The sequence below is a fragment of the Syngnathus acus genome, chromosome 17 (assembly GCF_901709675.1).
Source record: "Syngnathus acus chromosome 17, fSynAcu1.2, whole genome shotgun sequence".
NCBI lineage: Eukaryota > Metazoa > Chordata > Actinopteri > Syngnathiformes > Syngnathidae > Syngnathus > Syngnathus acus.
In genome coordinates, this window is record NC_051102.1 from 11,192,259 (window position 1) to 11,214,051 (window position 21,793).

Here is a 21,793-nt window from a genome sequence, read left to right on the forward strand (position 1 = left end):
TCATGGTCGGAAAGCTTTATGGGATGTCGAGGTGCTTTCCGTGACAACAGAGTATATTCAGAAGACAGGCTACAGTAGCATTGATGCCATCCCGGGATCAAAAAATGGACATTTTTAAAGGTTGAAAAAACAAAATATTAAAAAAAAAGATGTCTTTTTCCCCATTACTGGAAAAGAAAGACAAACTTCTGAATTGCACACCTTTGAATGCTAAAAGTGTAAAAGATCAGAATAGTATCTGCTTCACTGATATTTCCATGGTGACTTTTGTGCCAGGTCTGGACGTGCCAATGGATCTTACTGTGACGGCATCTACAGACAACACCATCACCCTGATGTGGGGCGTGGTCCAAGGCCCCATTGACTTCTACAAAGTCACCTATACGTCCTCCTCGGGCGTGACTACTGAGGTACAGATATACGAGGTACTTTTGGATGAAAATGCAGTCGAACATTTTCTTGTCGTTCGGCCCAAATAGTTGACTGTGCCAAGAGGTGAAACCGCCGCCACTTTGACGGACTTGGAACCCGGAACTGAATACACCATCACGGTGGCAGCAAAGAGGGGGAGACAGCAGAGCAACGTGGCTTCCATAGATGCCTTCACAGGTAGCCATTTTCCCAAATGATTTGCAATTACTTGTGTGTGCCACAAGATGGCAGCAAAGAGGTTTCCTTTTGATACTGCTACAGTATGTAAGTGAAGCGCCTCTTCTTACTTCAACTTAGTTCCTTTATCACAAAATGATGACGTGGCAAAAGCCAAATTTGTAGATTTTTGTAGTCGTAGTAGTTTTTTTTGTTTTAGTTTGATGTTGACCACCCGTAAGAATTTGTCACTATAAATCTTGATTTAACATTGAATTTCCATCGCTAAGGATTTTCATTTTAGAGGACACTTTCCTAATCGAAATGGGGCTTTTTGTTTTTCATTAGCAATTTTGATTCTCGGCGTGTTTGTATTTCTCTTAAATTTCAGGCAGTTGGGATTTTTTCAAAACTGAATATATTTCGAATGAAAAAGATCCCAGTGTGAATTTAAAGACCATAAGGTGAGTCATACTTAAAAAAAGATGCAGGTCCATTACAAGCAGGGTTTAAAGAAACTATTAATAGATTGCAGATTTCACTTTGGCCCAATTTGCAGTGGGCCTTTTCATCGTCCTCTGCCTTTTTTTTCCCCATCCATTCCATTCAGCCATCCCATCATAATCCTTCCTGCTGGACTTTTTGCCCATCTGCAGCAGCAATAAGCATTTTGTACTTGTGACAGTTCAGCATCAAAATGATGCACTTGAGTACTTGTCTTTTTCTCCTCACCTTGATCACTTCATTGTTCATGATAGCAGTTGTCATCATCATGGTGACGTGTGACTTCATCATTTCACGCCGTCCGCGACTAACACCGTTCTAACCGTGGCCGTTGGGAGCGATGATAAGCTGCAAGATCAGGAGGATGAAAAGCCTTAATTGGATGTCATCTTTTCATCCACTTTACTCGTAACATCAAATTATCTGTGCCCAAAGGAACTCAAACATAGGATTTTCTCTTGAGGTGTACCATCAAAAGCTTGATTTCTTTTAAGTTTGCTCGATGCACCTTCAGTTTGACTGCACGCTAAATATAATGTGCACTTACAGCAGCAGTTTAAACTCCATCCATCTTCCTTTTGCTCTCATGTTGGTTCACTTCATCATTAGCTGTCCAAGTCATACGTTTTGACAGCAACATCTGCTTCCATCATGGCTTTTCCCCATTTTCTTTTGGTGATCAATCCTATCACAACTTCATCTTTATGGCACATCAATGCAATTAGCCTCTCCTTTTCACGAGCGATTAAATCCTCACGTCCTCATGACTCTGGTCTGCCTGATCAAGATGGCACCCGAGGCTAATTTGGCCGGCCGCTTCCATCCATCCGTCCATCCATCACCGGCGTGGCTTCTCCATTTCCATCTCTCTCCTCTTTTCCCCGCTTTCTCGGAGACGCTGGGGTGACATTTAATCCATATCCCTTCAGGGATCAGGCCCGTTTCCCACCTGTACTTGTCGGAGGTGACTTTCGACTCGGTGCTGGTGGCGTGGAGCTCGCCGGCGCCGCCCGCTGATGTCTTCATCCTGAGCTACAGCTCAGCCGATGGCAGCGACACCTCCAAGGTGACCCTGGAAGGCTCCAAGACGAGGTCGTTGGTGCAAGGGCTGCTTCCCTCCACTCAGTATACCATCAGCCTATTCACAATACAGGGGGACGTCACCTCCGATCCCATTACGGCGTCCCTCACGACAGGTGAGATGCCCCCCCCCCCGTTGGATGGAAAAGACTCGGGCGCGCTTTACACTCCCGTTCGCCCCTAGCGAGCCTCGCCCACATGCATAGAAATGAAACCAAAAATAAGTTGATTTGCAATACTGGTTTTTCTTGCAAGCTGAATCAACTCAAATAGTTTGAGTATCACAAATGCCAAAGCAAAATGCAGTGAAGGATCGCAGAGCTCGAACCCAGAAAAAAGGGTAAGAAGCAATTTTCCAGCAGAATCAAAACAGGATATACAATTCAGTGTTTTACTCTAATACACTTATGATTTCCTTTGTACAAAAAGCTGTGGCTAAAAAGCAAAGCGTGGAGAGTCCCCAAAAGTGCACTTCATGAATGGAGCCAACAGCCTCTCAAATATCCACACCGTTTTTTAGTTGATTCTCATTCGTTTATTTTTTTGTATTATCCCAGTGACTTTGTTGTGTTTTTTCAATCAAGACGAACGCTGAATCATCATGAATGATTTTACACGGAGCAAATGAAAAGGGAATCACATTTCCGTCTGATCTTTTTACATTTTGCACCTGTCTTGCCTCTAAGGGAAGATTCATTCAATCATAAACAAAACACAGTTTTACTTTTACCAGCGCAAACACAATTAGTATGATAACCAACATTTATAAGATGCCGCTGTTTTCCAAGCAAGTGGAAATGAAATGATTTCAAAGGCAGGAATAATAAATGACCCCCCTCTTCTCATGAATACTACTCATTATTCTTTTAATTTCAAGTGGCGCCCGTGCTGCTGCTTTTTCCCTGAGCTAAGAGAAAGAAGTTCTCTAATCTCCTCTGCATTACCTCCATCACTTCTACTTTCTTCCGTTGATACCGTTAATAGCGAAGTAACAGCCATCAGATGACTTGGTTGCTCACATCGTCTGCGCTGTAACCTTTACGCAGTCGCTCAGTGGGGTAAACAAATTGATCGGGGGGGGGGAGCAGCTACACATACAAACGGCATCGAAATAACGCTACTACAAAGTAGATGAATGCTTCTTCAGATAATAACGCACATTCTTATGGGTGTGTGTTTCTAGCCAAAGTCTGCCTTGTCACCGTAGGTATGGACCCACCCAAGCAGATGACGGTGTCCGCCGTGGCCGAGGACATCGTGACCATTTCGTGGATCAAGCCACTGGCTCCATTTGAATATTATAAGCTTTCCTACCAGTCAGCCCGAGGTATTTCATTTGCCATATTTTAATATGATTGACGGAACCTCCAATAGCGTCGTCATCTTTTGCCAATGAATCTTAATTATAGTCTTCAATTATAGCTATAAATCTTTTAGTGCTGCTTCACTATGATTGAATAGTAGATGTATTTCAAATTGGACACGCCAGCAAAGCTGACTCGACTGAGTTTTCCCACAGGTCGAGTGGACAGCGTTGTGATTGACAGCGATGTGACCAACTACACTTTGTCCAGTCTGTTCCCTGCTACCGAGTATGAGATCAGTCTGAACGCTGTCAGGGGGAGCCAGGAGAGTAAAATGCTCAGCGCCTCAGTCTTCACAGGTAAGAGGAAAAAACAAGTCGCTGATGTCGCAAATAGTTAACATAAAAATCCAATCTGACTGTAATACATACACGCGCACACACTAGCAGTTTGTAGTGCACAAGATGTGAGTACACACTTCCAAGAAGCTCTTCACAATGCGCACACGCACGCACAAACGAGAGAAAATGAAAGGGTACAGCTGGCATCTGGCATTGTGGCCAGAGATGAAAATGTCAACCCCCTGACCCAGTAATTGCTAACCTATTCCGCAGTCCAGCACGCACGCGCACGCGCTCTTTATCCTTTCGCCTCACGTCTATCCTCTTGAATCTTTGCACCTCCTTGCACACTTTTCCGCTCTTTCACTTCATTGCACCGTTCTAAAAAAAAAAATCTCCCCTATTTCTTTCTGATTATTTTTCCAATAGGAATCAAGCGGCGTAGCGTGCTTCCACATGAATGCACAGGAATATGCAACCCAGTTCTTCTCATTCAAAAATTCCCTTCGCAAAATATTAACACACTCCCTGTGGTGTATGCAAAATCAGTAACGTGTGTGTGTGTGTGCGCGTGAGGGAGGGAGGGAGGGAGGGAGGGAGGAAGAGGAAGCTGAAGGGAGCTCAGGAGAGTAGGGTAGAAGGTGTGTTTGCATGTCAATGAGATGTGATTCACAAAGAAAAGCCAAGTTGAAGAATGCATTGAAGCAGGGAAAATATCAAGCTCAAGTTATTCTTTAGCTCACAATACTAGTGTGTTTGTGAAGCAGAGCCATTAGGACTGTAATGGAAGAATAGAATGTAATCGAATTAAAAGAACATAGCCTAGTCAAGATAGTTAGCCTGTTCACTCCCATTGACGTCACCGATTCATTGCAACAGTGAATGAATTCGAATTGATAAATAACATTCTCATCACGCCGGGCGGGGATCCTTGAATGTCACTTCTTAACTTAATAGCACACTTGGTGTTTAGCATAGTCATCCAAAAGTGCAATGACTGTTGTTTAATTATCAGAGCAGTTCAAAAAAAAGCAAGGAGCCATCTTTCATTTTGCCACCAAACACTTAATGTACTGGCATTTAGGAAAAACGGTTTGGCTTGAGAGTAAATGGGCTTTGTGATGAGATGTTTAACGACTAACAATGGGCCTCATATGCAAAATGTCAGGACCTTAAATAAATGGTCTCACCTCCCAACACCGGAGTTGGAAGAAAAGCCGTTAACGTCTGGCTTATTTATCATCTTTCCCAAGAACACATAGCTCGGTGCAGGATGCTCAACAGGATGAAATCGAAAGTATGTTGATGAATACGAAATGAGGAAAGCAGTTTGACACAGCACTTTGTATGCAGTGCTCGTGCTCTATAAATACATTTGGGTTGAGCTGAGCGACTGGCTTCTTCACATCTTGGATCGGGTCCCGTAAATCCCCATCATGGAGGCATTTCGCCATGTAAATTGTGTAGCATCACTCCATGCTCCATGAGATAGCTCGTCTAATTTGTCAATTTAATTAGCACGACGCGGTGCGATGTGCTGACAGGGCTTGCAAACAAGAAAGGCAACTTGCAATCAAAAGGTCACAGCGTGTCAAGTCAAGTGGAGCATCATGAGCAGCATCTTCGTCAAATTGGAACCCCTCCCCTCAGTCATATAAGAAAGAAAGAAAGAAAGAAAGAAAGAAAGAAAGAAAGAAAGAAAGAAAGAAAGAAAGAAAGAAAGAAAGAAAGAAAGAAAGAAAGAGAAAGAAAGATTCTTTTTGCTTTCCCTTGGCCTGATGCAACTTTCCGTGTGACTTGTGGAGTATTCGGAATTTCTCAGTTAAGTATCCATTACTGAGTCCAAACCAGTTCATTTAGTTCATTCACTTTTTTAATTCATGAACTAGTTTGGTGATGAATTGTCATCAAACATTTTATTTACTGGCAATGTTTTACAAAAATATCGCTTGAATTGTACCAGGAGCCAAAAAATCTCCTCTTGTGCCCGTCGTAGCCCTGTTCAGTGATTCACAAGTGCAATCAGAAGATGGAGCATGTTGATTGGATTATCAAAGACCTTGATAAAAGAGAGTTGTCCCTTTGTCCCTTTGTTGTTGTTAGATGTTTTTTTTGTCCCCGGTCTCACTCCATGGATTCCCCCTTGCCATTCTAATTGACTGAATAAGCCTCTGCATAATTTGCTTAAACCTTTTGGCAATTAAAGTAATGACTTAGGTTTACTCAGCCAGCCTAGTGATGAGGGCTCACAGTCACCGCAGTATCCCGACAAGATCAACATTTTTTGGAAATTCCGTTGGGGATAGGACAATATGAATTATTTGCTACAAGCAGCACTGCGTTGGCCTGCCATGTTCCATGCTGTGCCGAAATAACATGCCGGAGGGCTAAATTGGGGTTGAAACATTGAGGTTAAAGGTTTAATCAAATTTAAATTCAGTGCTGGCTTGTCCGGCCGGCCCCGAGTGAGAATCAAATTAGAAAGCGGTTAGAGCAACAGCAGGCGAAGGTGAACGTCTTCAGCATACTATTGCACTAGTAATATCACTTTGAATAACATTTGAGCACGGCGGTCATAATTATGAACCTGTTCAATGCAAAACTAATCCTGCGAGTCGATAATTACCACTCAGATGCGAGAGTACAATAATAATAATATGGTATTTAATCGCTGCTCTCTAATTGGGAACACGTTCCTTATTCCCTCACGAGATGCCTCCGTGTTTATTTTTGGAAGATTTTTACAAATAACCCACATTGTTCCCTTTCTAGCTATGGACATGCCGTCAGAATTGAGCGCACTCAACATCACTCCGCAAGGAGCCCTGCTGAGGTGGAACCCGCCAATGTCCAACGTTGACAATTATGTGCTGACTCTCACGCACAACCAAGGTAAGTTGTCCAGATTTTTGGAATTGACTGGGAACTCATCAGATGACAGATATGAACATGTGAGGCTGGCTGGGCGGAACCATTGTTGCTAGTTTGCGTTTTTTTTTTGGGCCATGCCGCCCGTGTCCTCGGCCAAAGATGTCCGTATTGCTTGGCCTCTCAGGGTCTTCCTTTATCATTTGCTCCATTGGAGATGTGCCAAGTCGCTGGAGAAAAGCTGCCTTCAAACTACTTGACATGCATAATGTTGTCTCCGGCCACTGTCGGCAGTCATTAACCTTTAGCATTTGGATAATCGGGTTCTTCCGCCCTGCCCGTAACCGTCTTATTCTGCTGTAATCGATGATTTAAATGACTCAACTCATAGTGGAGGTAGGTGTTATTAATTATTAATCCTATAGTCATGTATCATCTGCAATTCTCATGTTAAAATGGGATGTCTGATGAAACTATCCGTAAGGTGAGCTGTTGCAATAAAGATAACGTTTGTGCTCACAATGTCAATAATGTAGTATAGCGGGAAAACATTTTATGCCGTGTAATATGGTCAACCTGATGGAGCTGCCAAAAAGAGAAAAATCCTTTGTGCTCACGCATCATTCACGAGCTGACTTTTATGAAGTGGCACAAAACAAATGTGAAGGCTTGCTTAGTTTCCATTATTTCAGCTTCTTTGCCTGCCGCTCAGCTCAACTCCGCTCCGCTCAGCTCAGCTCAGCTCAGCTCTCTCTCTCTCTCCCAAATCAATTTTCAAACTAAACCTAAATTCAGTCTTACGCTTAACATCTTTTCCTTGTATCAGTGTATTGAATAAAGATGAGTACCCCTCGCTATTTCAAGGTAGGCATATGCTAATAGCATTTAGTTTGTCTGCACTCCCAAAGAACTGCCAAAACATGAAATGCAATGTTTGTATTTGACAGTTTGTCTTATTACATTTTCAATTTTTTTTTAGTGACAGCTGATACATTTCTGGTGGAGGGCAACAAGCAAGAGCACCAGCTGTCCAATCTGAAGCCCAGTACGTCCTACTCGGTCGCCCTCTATGCTACCAAAGGACCCCTCACCTCCGGCACCGTCATCGCCAACCTCCAAACGCGTAAGCAAAACTTTCTAATTGTCTCCCAGGCAGGAGTAACACATTTAGAAACAGCTTGAGCCAAGCTGCAACATTTGACAAAAAGTGAAGCAAGCAAAGGAAGTGTGATTCCCAGAGGAACACCACCTTTTCCCTGAAGCACAGCAGTGTTGCACAAACCCGAAAACATAAATGAAGCTGGGAAACACAACGTAGAGCCCTTGTAACGCTGATGAGCAAATGTCGGAAGTTTTCCAAAGAGCAAGTCCTGCCTGACTAAAAGAAATAGAATAAAAAAACAGAAAGCTGAGCGTTAACTCGATGCGCCTGGGTGCCTCTGACAGTAACAAGGCAAATGTATATTCGCTGTGCTGTGTGTGTTCAAGAGGACATGAAATGCAGCCTGTCTTGATGTTGACATGAACCACTAGGGGGAGCCTCACTTAAGGCATCCTAATCAGTCTCGTTGAGTTGTTGGCATCCACAGTGGGAGGCAAGTCAATTGGATTAAAACAACAACAATAACTTCCATTCATCCATTGTTTTTTTTATAGGCTGCACTACTATGACAGCCCCCCCCTTTCTCTTCGACATTTTCCAAAATAGACCGATCACAAAAGATTGATTTGCTTGTTAAATTTCACACTTAATGGTTGGGAAAGGCACTCCTGAGAGCAAGCTATATGTATACAAGCTCTTAAAAAGTCAATTCTCCATAAAATGTCCTCTTTAAATGGAACTGATCTGCCATAACATTTGTGGCGCATAAACATTACAACATTATTTCTTCCAAATTCACATCTAATTAAATGACATCTGCTCAGTGTATGGCTTTTTTATTTTCACCATAGAAACAATATGAATTTCAAAATACAGCTGCAACTGTTTATATGCCCGAAAATGACAATATCACACTCTTTTTTGATGACACTGTAGTCATGCTATTTATTTCACATTGCATATGGGTCACACTCGTAATTTAAATGGCTTCATTAGCTTCGGACTTTGTCTTACCACTTTACCCCAACCCGATGAAAATACACAAATACACAGTTAAGGCAAACGAATCGAATTGAAACATCTCACTGTGTTGTGTTCTCTTTGATTATTAAACAGACGTTTGAAATTTCCTTCAGATAATTCATCTATTGACTTGCTCATTATCCAGTGGAATTCATATTTTATGGCCTTAAAACTGGGGGGTGGGAAAAATAAACATGAAGCGTGCTCTCATCCCGTGAGGTAAAAATCCCTTTCGAAAGCTTGAACAAATGATCCCATCTGCTGCCTCTGTGTCTGTTTATTCCATCAAGCATTGTTTATACTCTCTGTTAATGCTCTTCTCAATCCTATTCCGGGCCAGACCAGCAGAACATCTGCTCACCTGCTTCAATGTTGGGTTTAAAAAAAAAAAAAAAAAGTAACGCCTCATGGTCAATGTAGTCTAATTGAGAGAGAGAAAAAAATATTGGCCACTCACCTCTCCATTCTCGCCTATCATCTCAGTTCTAAGCTTCATCAAGATAAACCCGGTTCATTCTATAGCACATGCAGTCAGAATGGGAACTTCAGATAAGAAGACTCAGAAGAGGAAGCAAATGGAAAAGATAAGGAGTGCAATGGTGAGGCGAAGCTCAGGGTGATGTGGGAAAGGCAAAAAGGGGATCAAAGATGGTGGCAATGTGGAGAACATTTGCACGTGACTTTGCCTTCAACTTTCAACTCCACCATTGAGACCGTACCGCTCTCTTATAAGTCATATAAGATACATGCATAGAAGACTTTCACCAATACTTTAAGTGGAAACTGCAGTAATGCTAGTTCTTTGCCGAGGATAAAGAAAATTGTTAAATGATTTGTTTATGGTTCAAATATCCGTTGCTTAAACACTATTGATGCCATTGATTCACCTGCCGTCTAAGTTTGTTAGCATCCAGATAAATGGCATTTTCCAACTAACGTCAGAAATGATCCAATTTCACCTCATCACAATAGTTCCAAAATGAATGTATGTACGTATGTTTATTCATTATTAGTGACAGGCAGAACTTGGAAAGGTTTGAACCCTGTTGCTGTTCATACAGAAGAAGAATATTTTCGCAATCATTTTGAATCCTATTTGTTTTCATTTAATCATGTGAAATATGGATCCTGGTCCCATAAAGCAATATTTGAGAAAGTCAACTTTATGTCACGCATGAAAATGAGCCTGCGCCATCTGAAGCCCAAAACACAGGTGATGTAAGATGAGGAAAATGAGACGAGGTGGCTCAAACTTATGGAAAGCAGTGCGGGTGAATCTGAATACGCGGCGGGCGTGCCGGGCCATGTGATGTAATGTGCGCTAAAACTTGGGTGGGCGTGACGAGCAGCGCTTTTCTTTTTGTCATGTACTTGGAGCTCATGTGGAATGTGGTCTTGCTGCTCCACTCTCTGTATTCCTGCGGGGTGCTTTAATAGGCCAGGAAATTGCTCGGGAGACTTATATTGCTTTGTTTATGTGGGAAAATAAACTTACCTTCCAGACAAACCTTTTCTTTTATCATGTTAATTGTCTGCCAACTTTTGACACACTCCAGAGACCCAAGAGGTTCTTTTCAAAAGTCACATTTCCATACATTTGGTGCTGGTTGTCGACACTGAGCCGTGACTGCTTAAGCTAAGCGGAATAGCTTTGATTGAATTCCAAATAGTCCAAGTAAAAGTAAAGACGGTGTGTGTCCTATTAGATGAAACAAGCAAAAATGCTGAGGCCCTGAACGACCACTTTGTCACGCAGGCAAAATTTGCTTGAGGCGGCCTCAACCTTGACATTTATTTTCAGACGATGAAAAGGCCTAAAACATCACTTGAAGATGTCCTCTTTGGCTCCTGTATATCTAACAGACAGAAGCGGCTTGTGCTTAGCTGGAGATGGGCCAGTGCTGTTTTTCTACAAAGAACCATCCCCTAAAAAGCTCGAGCGACCTGAATTTCTTTGTTCTTCTAGATCAGGGGTGTTAAACTCATTTCTGTCGCGGGCCGCATTGTCAGCATAGTTTGCTTTGGAGGGTCATTACGACCGACAACGCCATCGATGGTAAACAGTACACAATAAACTGATGAATGACAACTTTTGGAATAAGAGACGAGTAGAAACTGTTCCAGTATTTCAAAAAGATAAATGGTAATCAAAATTGCGGGCAAATTTTGGACAATATTCCATTTTAGTATTGACACGTGACAGTGATGCACAATTTGTCTTCACGGGCCACATCAAATGATACGGCGGGCCGTATCTGGCCCCCCGGCCGGGCCTAGAGTTTGACACCTATGTTCTAGAAGTCTTTTGTAAGCAATTATCTGTCAATGACACAATGATGGGGGTGGGGGGGGGGGGGGTGTAACGCTGCCCGCTGCGTCTCATTTCCAGGGCGTTCATTTCCAGCCCTGAGGCGATATTTGCCGGCTGCAGCTGCTTCCCTTCCAGCGTTCGTTTTATTGGCGCCGATAGTATCGTCCGGTGCAGCTGGCCTCATCGTGAACCACCCACACACGTTTTCTTATTAACAAGGCGTGGATCAAATGGACAGCTAACCTTGAGTTCTGGAAATCCATATTAGTTTGTACATTTATTGTCTTTTGCCTTGAAGAGCAGCATAATTACATGTGTAGGTTAGTCCTACAACTCTCAGGATTTTGTTTTTCCAAGACTATACTCCGAGCCAGGCATCTTGAAGTGAAACCGCTGCTTGTCTTTTTGGTGTGTTTTGACACAGCGATGGATGCACCTCTGAACCTGACAGCCAGCGAAGTGAATCACCGCAGCGCTCTCATCTCCTGGCAGCCGCCCAGCTCTGAAATCGACAACTACATGCTCACCTACAAGTCAGCCGACGGCAATCGTAAAGTAAGCATTGATCACACTACGTTGCGCAAATAGTTGATGTCTCAATCCGACCAATTCACATAGTAACATTAGAATGATGATGATTAGATTATCATGTCATACACTGAAAGAAAAAAAAAAACATTGAATAAAAGTCAAAATGAGATAATCCTTCGCAATCAATATTCAACTGGTGTAAGATGAAAGTTTTGACAGCCTTCAAGAAAATGTATTAAGGAGAAGCAAACCCATGATTTTTGGTTGTCCTAATCCAAATGAATTAAATTGGATTAATTGCTTGTTATAAAAACATCGGTCCTGAATGTTTTTCCTTTCTTTGAAGCAAGTGTTTATTTTTTACTCTCAAACATTTAAAATTGTTATAATACTGGATTTAAAAAATGCTTCAAAGAAAAGTACATGTTTTTTTTATGACAATAACATTATATTTGGATTATTTTGGATTAGTAAAGGTTTCAATAAAACTGTAATTTTTTTAAAAAAAATTTAAGTGTAGTGTTGCCGGGTGCTTTTGCTGTCATCCAAGAGGTATTTCAAGACATTTTGCTATTGGCTCTTCAAAAAACATAACTATGAATGAATGAAACAGCATTTGCCGGTATAAAAGGTTAGCTATCATCCCGAGGGAGTCTTTGCCTCGGCTCAAAAATACTCCGAGTTATTACACCGCTCCTCGGGGACACTTTCAATGCGGTGAGCACGCCGCTGCATACCGGAAAGAAGACAGAGTAAGCATTTTCCCCACGATCTGAAACAATCCTCTCCTGCTTTCCCAAAAATCAAGCTTCTTATGACTCAGCCAAGGCAACAAAACTGAAATCGGAGTGACGTCTCTAATTTAGTGAGTCGCGCCTCCTGTCGGCATGTCTGAGATTTTTGGAAATGTTGACCACATTTCATCAATAGTAAATGCCACTTCACACCTGCAGGAAAGCTAATAGTCAGGCGAGAAAATTCAGCACATGGAGTAACAGCAGCAACATCGTCGTCGTTCCCTTCTACTCTGTTCAACTCCGTTTACATTTCCACAGATTTCAAATGTGTTTTGGCTACAAATTCTCTGATAGCGCAGCTTCTTCGCCTCAAGAGATTTGAAATGATTCAAATTGAACACAGTATCTTATCGGATTAACATATACAAAGAGCTTTGATGCGCTGCCCCGCAAAGATATTGCGTCACCGATGGTTCGGAAGGTCACGCCGCACACGTTTGATGGAGTGCGGAGTCAAACGCAGCACGGTGCGTGTCAAGCTGTAGATCATCCTGGCTTTTGCCTGCAGTAAACCTCTTGTCTTGACCCCAAAAAGCAGCCGTCCTTGGAGATAGATAGATAGATAGATGGAAGGGAGAGACGCCATTCACCAGCTGCTCCCCTGCATAATTCACACGGACACATTGTGTGATAGTTATTAGGTTTCAAAACCTGTTAAATGTTTGATTTGTGATTCTTCATATTTAATATGGCCCCGAGCACAATTGTACTATCTTTCAGCTTATTCTTCCCAGACCTATTTCTACCACTGCACCAGTTAGTCGATGATTTGATGCATTCAGTGGACATTTGAGAGCTGAGACAAAGGCTTGATTGACTATGCGTTTATTTTGGATTCTAATATATATTTGTTATTGTGATTGTAATTGGTCAGAGTTGTTCACAACACCCTAAGGCTGTTAAGCTACAAGAGCGTGCTTTTGTTCCCTGCCGTTCGCTTGGCACACATTTTATAGTTGTGCTATTGACAAGAAATAACTGGAAGGCACTTTTTTTTTTGGCACTGAGTAATGGAGATGATAAGATTTGCAGTGTAAAAACATGGTTTTATGCACTAGGAGCTGATTCTCGACGCAGAGGACACGTGGATCCGCCTGGAAGGTCTACCCGAGACCACCGAGTTCACCGTCAAGCTGCAGGCGGCGAGGGGTCTCGACACCAGTGCTGTGGTCTCCACCACCTTTACAACAGGTGCGCTCGAACACGAGATTCCAAATCAATCCGTCATATTCCATTTGATCCAATTTGAGTACAAAGCATCTAAAGTGCAGCTTTAGGTGGTCTTTTTTCTTCGAAGCCTATTTCCAGGTGCCGTGCAACAAATCCTCTCCAGTATGTCATTGCGCCTCTTCCCTTCCTCTGCTCCTCGGCAGGGAGTCGGCTGTTTGCCACGCCTCAGAATTGCGCCCAGCACCTGCTGAATGGCGAGACGCTGAGCGGCGTCTACACCATTTACATCAACAGGGACCCCAGCCAGGGCGTGCAGGTGTACTGTGACATGAGCACGGACGAAGGAGGCTGGATTGTATGATGACTTCCACAACACACTGAACATGACATATTCTGTACCGATGGATGCTTTCCATTTTTATTAGGTGTTTCAACGACGTCAGAACGGCCTGACGGATTTTTCCAGGAAGTGGAGTGACTATCGTGTTGGCTTTGGAAACCTTGAGGATGAATTCTGGTTAGGTAAGACACTTTGAATGGTGGATACAAAAACGAGTCAACTTTCCTAGAACCACCATAATGACCAATATGTGAATACAGTAGTGTAATAGGCCCAAGTGCGAAGATTTTTTATTTCAGCAAAAATTGATCTCATTCGAAAATTCATTTTCTGAAGTGCGGGTTACACAAAGGCCGAACCCGGTTCACTTTATTTGAAATCCCCCCCCCCGCCCCACATCCTGAAAAGACAAATGAACAAAACGTCCTCACTGTTTCGATGCCCCCCCCGACTCATTACGAAACAATAATCATCTTCATGACTAAATGTGCAAATGAGTTAGCTTTCTCGGAATGCTACATTTTGTTGTTTGCCGCAGATGATTAAAGGAGATTATTACATGAATATTTCATTAAGAACTTCAGAGGAAGAAAACACGTTTGTTTTTTTTGTTAGCTACTTGATTAGAGAAAGGAGATGCAAGCACAAGTAGCGTTACGGTGTGATCTTATCACTCCATCGCAATTCTCACTTGTCACTTTCAATGGCGATTTAAACGGGATTAGCGACAAGTACACAGTAATGTGTCAGTTGCGCATCAACCCCTCAATTTTGAGCAATCTGTCATCCTTTTATTCAGCACTCCAGGCTTTTAAAAGAAGGTCGTAACATTGGAACTGAAAAGGAAACGAATGTGCACTATAACTGTCGGCTGGTCGAAATCAATCATTTATTTGCAAGTTAGCCAGCAAAGTGGAGCTATTACCCGCCCGCCAAGGCGGTGCGGTGCTGTGCTGATGTTATGTAAAACAGGATGCGCGGGAAGAAAATCCAAGTGAAGCTGTCTTCTTATTAGCCAACGGAAGAGAACATTTCTTGCCCATCTGCCGACATTTTGGCTGTTGTGTATTTGGACGTTAAGTGCGTATATCGCCTAAAAGCCTGCCTGTTCCTTTTGGTGCACTGAAGAGCATTTGGAGCTTGCTTTGCTGTCCAATATAAAACATACTTTCCCTGTTTTCAGCCTCCTAGCCCTTTTGTCTCTTAAAAGCACCCTGATGTCACCTCAGGATGTAGAGCGGCGGCTCTTTGCGCCATTGTGAGCAACCCTCCCAGCCCACGCCATTAATCTGGTTCAGGCTCCAGGAAAGTAGCACTCTATCGTGTGCTACTTCAATTACTGAGGTCATGAAATGAAATGTAAATAATGAAATGAGTCCGTTCATTGGATGATGTGTGGCCACCCTACACGTGTATTCAAAAGGACCACCTCGCTTTGCCTTATGCAAACGTCTGCTGGCTTGATGCTAACAAAAGTAGCGTCACTGTTGTGGTGTTTACTGCTTACTGGCATTTTCAGACGAGACACAACTACAATGTACCTTCTTATTCTTTGCAAAGATTGCTGTGAAGGGTCACTTGAACTACACCAATCACCTCCTTCATATGCAAAACAGTGAGATATGGCATAATATAGTCGCCAAAGGAAACACTTAACTGGCTCAAAGAAACGAATGTGCAAATGAAGCTTCATTGTTACGTCTTGTGTTTTGCAAATGGCCACCAATAAAGCTAAGGCGGCCGGCACCATCCCTCTTCCTTTGTGTCATGTCCACGATCTAAGAACGGAAACCACACTTATTATGATGACATCCTGTCTCCATTTTTTCGCTTTACATTCTACGCTCGCTTGTGCGCAATGATGGTCATGAAAAACGACAAGGTCATTTTACTGCTAATGTTCTAAGAAGAGAACTCATCCGCGTCAAAAATGCATTTTTAAATGATGACGCGCCTTTGGAATACTGCAGAGAGTCATGCCGAGAAACTATTCATGGAAGAAATGTTTATCGTCTGATCGTGTGGTGGGTGATTTGATGCCACGCAAATTCAAAACGACTGAACGTTCTATTCGGCTTTCTTACCGCAACTGCTTCTTTTTTTCTCCACGCCATCTCTCTGTCACCTAAAGTCCCTTGAACTTGTTCTGTAGATTAGATTTGCTTCCCACTGACGGAATTGTACGTCCTTATCACCCGAGGCTTCTGGTGTAAGATCATATCTGAGAAAAGAGGCTGCTTGGCGATGCGGGGGGGGGGCACTTTCCGGAATTGAATAGCAGAGGCATTTTGATCTCTCAGGTCAACACAGCAAATCTGGAGATAGCAAACTCAACAATGTCTAGGATTTGTTTCCTTGCCAGTGTAAATCACTCAGAAACACGTACAATAGGTTTTCAACAGAGAGCTGTGACATCGCAGTTTTTCCAAACGTCGGGCAATGTCAAGGTGGCTCTCACATTCTTGGATTTTGGACAGAAAGGGTAAATGTGTATCAATTCCGTGTTTTGATGGTCTCCCTAGGATTTTCTAACCCCCTCCTCGCAGTCAACTCGCGTTGGATTTCAACGTACTCGAAATGTACTTCGTTCCGTTCCGTTTTTGCGTGGCAGGTTTGGACAACATCCAGCGGGTGTCGGCTCAGGGCCGCTACGAGCTGAGGATCGACATGAAGGATGGGCAGGAGTCGGTCTTTGCCAATTATGATAAATTCTCCCTGGGAGATGCCAGGAACCTCTACAAGCTCAGGATAGGAGAGTACAATGGCACCGCTGGTAAGTGCTTGCTGGGATATTTACAGGACACGGGGGAGTGTAGCTTTTCCTTCCTTCCTTCCTTCCTTCCTTCCTTCCTTCCTTCCTTCCTTCCTTCCTTCCTTCCTTCCTTCCTTCCTTCCTTCCTTCCTTCCTTCCTTCCTTCCTTCCTTCCATCCTTCCTTCCTTCCATCCTTCCATCCTTCCTTCTCCCTAAAATCAGCACGGCATGTTATTCTTACGATTGGAATCCTGCCAGCCTAGCGCCTTGTTTATTTACTATCAGGTTGTCGTTGCCTGCAGCCATGGCAACTAACATGTCTCTGGCTCTCTGGATCTTAGGTGACTCCTTGAGCTACCACCAGGGACGGCCCTTCTCCACTAAAGACAGAGACAACGACATCGCTGTCACTAACTGTGCCTTGTCCTACAAAGGAGCCTGGTGGTACAAGAACTGCCATCGAGCCAACCTCAACGGAAAGTACGGCGAGTCCAGACACAGTCAGGTGAGTCCGACGGAGGCGCGCCACGTCGCTCCGACAAAATCGTTCGGGAAAACCTTTGACTTGAAACCATGAGCCTCGTTATCAACCTTGAAGACACACACACACACACACACACTGTGTAAGAATTAAGAAGCCGATTGGGTTTTCCGTGATACAATGTAATGTATGACCATTCAAAAATACACTACCATTAGGGTTAATGACCTGACGTTATCCCATCCTTTCCTTTTGATGAAAGCAAGAGGAAATGTGGACATGTCACTTGGAAGGTTAATGGTCATTTTCATCAAGCTTGCCGCCCAAATAAGGTGGAATGATTCAATCATTCTGGACTAGACATCTTAACCCAAGTGCCCTTGAGCAAGTCACCCACCCTCACGACGCACGTGTGCTTTCTAAAGTGCAAATGCACTCCTAATGTCTCCCTCGGGGCCTAATTAGGTAAGCGAATAGCCACAGCGGCTACGCTGATTGGCCTACTGTTGGAGCTCTAGTGAAAGGTCACGCTTCCCAAGGATCGTAACTGCCCCAGCAGTTGTCCGCCCGCCCATGATGAGACGTGCTATTTATCGATCCAACCAAAGTGTCTGCCGAGGGTCCCCCTGGGGCAGCGCACTCTCGGAAAGGATTGAATTCATCCAGGTGAATTCTGTGGAAGGGAAAAAGGCCACGGTTTATCACAGCGGCTGACAAGCTACTGATGTCTCGGAGCATGCCGCGTGGCAAAGTCGCCTTCCAGCCTGCTTGTTAGCTTTCCCGCCATTTTTTTAGAAGCACACGAAAGAAAATGTCATTGGATACTAACATCACTCACGGCTCACCTGCGTCATGTCGGGTCATGTTTGGCCCTGGGGCACTGCGATGTCATTGAAGGTGGGTCGACAAATGGCAGTACAAGGCAAGCTGGCCGCCTCCTGAGATGTCGCTGCTTAATTCTTATTCCACAAATGGAATATAGTGCAAGAATCTTCTTTCGAAAGTCACTTTTGCTTGCTCTTGCAGGGAATTAACTGGTACCACTGGAAGGGCCACGAGTTCTCCATTCCCTTTGTGGAGATGAAGATGAGGCCGTTCAACTTCCGCAGCATCAGCAGCAAGAGGAGGCGCTCGGCTCCAGTATAGATGCCGATCCGAGCGCCGTACGGGGCGGGGGCTGCCCCAAATGCCAGGCAGAGACGGACGGACGGACGGACGGACGGCTTGAGTTTGGACATAGGGAACATTTCATTGACCAAAATCTGTGTAGCGTTCGTTCTCTTCATTTTGGATTGGCACTCCATCTATTCGCAATTGAATATGGAAAGAATGAGTGATACGTGGATTTTTGTATGTGAAAGGAAAGCGACAAGTGGTTGTCAATCTGATAATAGCATCAGAGGCAAATATGGTCTGACCTTGGTTCGTCTCCGCCTGGCATCCACGTAGAGCCGTCCGTCTCCCTCCCCCCCCCCCCGCTGTCCTGTCCTTCCTCCCAGGAGATAAAGACACTGTACGTAATTTATTCAACCCTTTGAATGACAAATTTTCTGCAAAAAAACAAAAGCAGTAACAACGATGCGCCATTTTATCCATTAACAATAACACTTTTAACAACAATGCGATATAACAACAAGAAAGGCCGTTACTGTAAGATATATAAATATATTTTTATAACTGATATTGTGGCAGAGATCCATCCGTATTTGATTTGCTGCCTTTTCGATATTCGATTCATGTAAACAGGACAACAAAAGCCTCTTTTACGCAGATTTCCAGGTTGAACATCTTGGCGACAAAATGTGCCGGCATTATTCCACCCACCTTTCCAAACCAGGATGTGATCAACTTGTAAGGAAAGAATAAGCTTTTCTTTTTTTTGGATTGGATCCTCTCCAGTCTTTGAGTTGTCCTGCCTTGCTGGATTGTATATAAAATGTCGGCTCTTGAAACAAACGATCTCTGTGTAAAAGAGGCAAAAGAAGGCCGGAACATTCAAGTCGGACATTCCGACTCGCAAAGCGGTGCGGTTACATTCTCACCTACTTTATTCATGTTTGACTCATCCATCCGCTACAATAGAAGTGTTCATGATCAGTATGTTGATCTTTTCTTCTGTGTTTATTGAATTGACTTCATTTTTTCTCTAGTTGTCGCTTTTTAGTTTAGTTTCAAGCAAAGTACGTGAGTGTTGTATCGTGTTGTAGTGATGGTTTGAATACCAAAGATGGAAGAGATGAGAGAAGAATCTAGCTAGTTGGACAAAAAGAAAGTGGACACATTCTTTACATCAAAAGGGGCATTTTAATCTGAATTGGAAAAGCTTTGGTATTAACATGTGTGGTTTGTGTGCCTCAAAAGGACCGAGCGGTAGTAGCTAATTTCACATCTGATGGCTTGTAACGATTTTTGTCCAGAAAACCAGTCCGTTTCGCATAATATGTTCCCTTTAAATCCGCAACACAAAGGCATCTTTTTTTTTTGGACTGAAAAGTCCTCCAATTTTGATACCACCATCGCTGCCAGCACGGATAGAACCTATTTGTTTTATTTAGCGGCGTTGAAGTGAGGATACCTCGCCTCTTTCCGAAGCAGACTAATGGCAAAAACAACCCCCCCGCAGATTTCCGCTCTTGCAGTCAACACCCACCGCAACTGCAGTCACACTTGTTTTTATTAGGGCACGTTTGCCAATCTGGGTTCAAGTGGTTTGCCGTAATAGCCGCTGGTGACATTTCTCTTACTGTATGTGTGCCACGAGAGTAGCTCACCTTGTGTGTTCATATTGCATTAACCACTTAGATGGGCGTCTTTTGGAACAAAGGGAACCTTGAATGTTTTGGGGGGATGTATGTCATGTCAGACTTTAGTAGAAAAGGTGAAGACTGTCTTTGATCAAACTTTTTCTTTTACTCATTGAAGCTAATAGTAACATTTCTAGTTTGAAATGAGAGCGCACATTAATATGACTTAGTTCACCGACAGTTTGTTTATAATTACCACCATTTCACTTTATTTTGTATTAGACTGATGTTGAAAGTGTAATCTGTCCAAAACAGCAGTTTGATTTCAACAGATATTAAAGTGACAATTCAACAAATCAATATTACAGACATTTATTGGGGGGGACGTTTCTAGCAATTAAAACAAGGCAGTCAGGCAGTTCATACAATGAAACACAAAACACTTCTCGCTCTCTAAGTGACAAGAGAACCACTGCAGCGTCATTTCCTTTAAGTTCACCGCAAAAGTGGTTTGAAAAAAACAATTCTCATCATCATAGCAGCGTTCACGTTTTGCTTCTGCAGATGAACTTTTGTACACTTTTGTGTGACACTGTACCTGACACTGGATTTAAAATGTTGCCATGTAAATGTAATGTAGTTTGGCAAAATGTACTGTTGCCTGTTCAAAAAAAAAAAATGCTGATGATGCGATTCATACTGAAAACTTGCAATTTGTTGTTGGATACCCTTGAATATTGCTGTCAGAATTTATTTCTAGTTTGACATAAACATGTACTATATAGTTCCTTTTTTAATACATTTTCTACATATTAATAAAATATTCAAATAGTCAATTTCATGTTTGGTTTTTACTGATAAAATAAGCAAGTAAATTATTTTTCTACAATTTTAGCAGATTTTGTTTGACCTCAAAATGACCAAAACCGATTTGTTTGTGAATGGAGCACTTAAAAACATCTTCAGGTGGTAAAAAGAAATCTACACACCCATTGTCAAATGCCCGGTTTTTGTGATCTAAATAAAAGTAACAGAAATTAAATTAGATATGACTTTCAAGTATACAGTAGCCATCACTTAAGAAGATTAAAAAGGAGATAAAAAAACAACAGAGCTGCTGTAAGAGCTGCCGTTCAACCGGTGCTGAAAGAAAAGATTTTTTTTTTTTTTAAATATTTTAGAGCGGAAAAGTAAAAATGAAGAAATGAGATAATATTGTTGTGCAAAAGTTCACATTCACATTAAAAAAAACTAAATCCGGATGCGGCTGTCACAGGTTCACGTGCCTTTTGCTTTTCTTGTTTTTTTCTTTTCAGCTTCCTGCTGGAGAAATTTCTTGCATACGACTGAAAGACACTGGTGCGTGCAACGACTGGGTCTTCCATTCTTATCAAATAACCTCCAAACTGTGTATTCAGCACTTTGAGACATTCACTCTCTAATCATTGCGGATTCAAATGTTTCACTAATTATGCATGCAAGTGTCAGGTCAGCAGAAACAAGCTGGTGACTAATCGGCTCGCGTGTGGTTGAAAATGAACGCTCAGCCAGAGCGGCAAAGCCAAAGTAAGTTCTCGGCCTCTGTACGGAAGCCATTTTGCAGCAAGCATCTTTTCACAGCGCTGTGCCCGAGCGGTAAAGCCAAAGTAAGTTCTCGGCCTCTGTACGGAAGCCATTTTGCAGCAAGCATCTTTTCACAGCGCTGTGCCCGAGCGGTAAAGCCAAAGTAAGTTCTCGGCCTCTGTACGGAAGCCATTTTGCAGCAAGCATCTTTTCACAGCGCTGTGCCCGAGCGGTAAAGCCAAAGTAAGTTCTCGGCCTCTGTACGGAAGCCATTTTGCAGCAAGCATCTTTTC

General features: G+C 42.9%; 1 protein-coding gene across 1 annotated transcript in view; it reads left to right on the top strand.

Moving 5' to 3' along the window:
• Positions 1-18,644, top strand: part of tnr (tenascin R (restrictin, janusin)) — a 78,609-nt gene extending 59,965 nt beyond the window's left edge. The window contains exons 19-32 of the mRNA XM_037275714.1: positions 277-410; positions 480-609; positions 2,022-2,288; positions 3,380-3,499; positions 3,692-3,835; positions 6,590-6,709; positions 7,665-7,808; positions 11,546-11,676; positions 13,508-13,640; positions 13,823-13,974; positions 14,045-14,141; positions 16,571-16,732; positions 17,054-17,217; positions 18,220-18,644. Of these exons, the coding sequence (XP_037131609.1) occupies positions 277-410; positions 480-609; positions 2,022-2,288; positions 3,380-3,499; positions 3,692-3,835; positions 6,590-6,709; positions 7,665-7,808; positions 11,546-11,676; positions 13,508-13,640; positions 13,823-13,974; positions 14,045-14,141; positions 16,571-16,732; positions 17,054-17,217; positions 18,220-18,339 (2,018 nt within the window). The 3' untranslated portion in view covers positions 18,340-18,644. The remainder of the gene's footprint in view (positions 1-276; positions 411-479; positions 610-2,021; positions 2,289-3,379; positions 3,500-3,691; positions 3,836-6,589; positions 6,710-7,664; positions 7,809-11,545; positions 11,677-13,507; positions 13,641-13,822; positions 13,975-14,044; positions 14,142-16,570; positions 16,733-17,053; positions 17,218-18,219) is intronic.
• Positions 18,645-21,793: the final 3,149 nt, after the last annotated feature.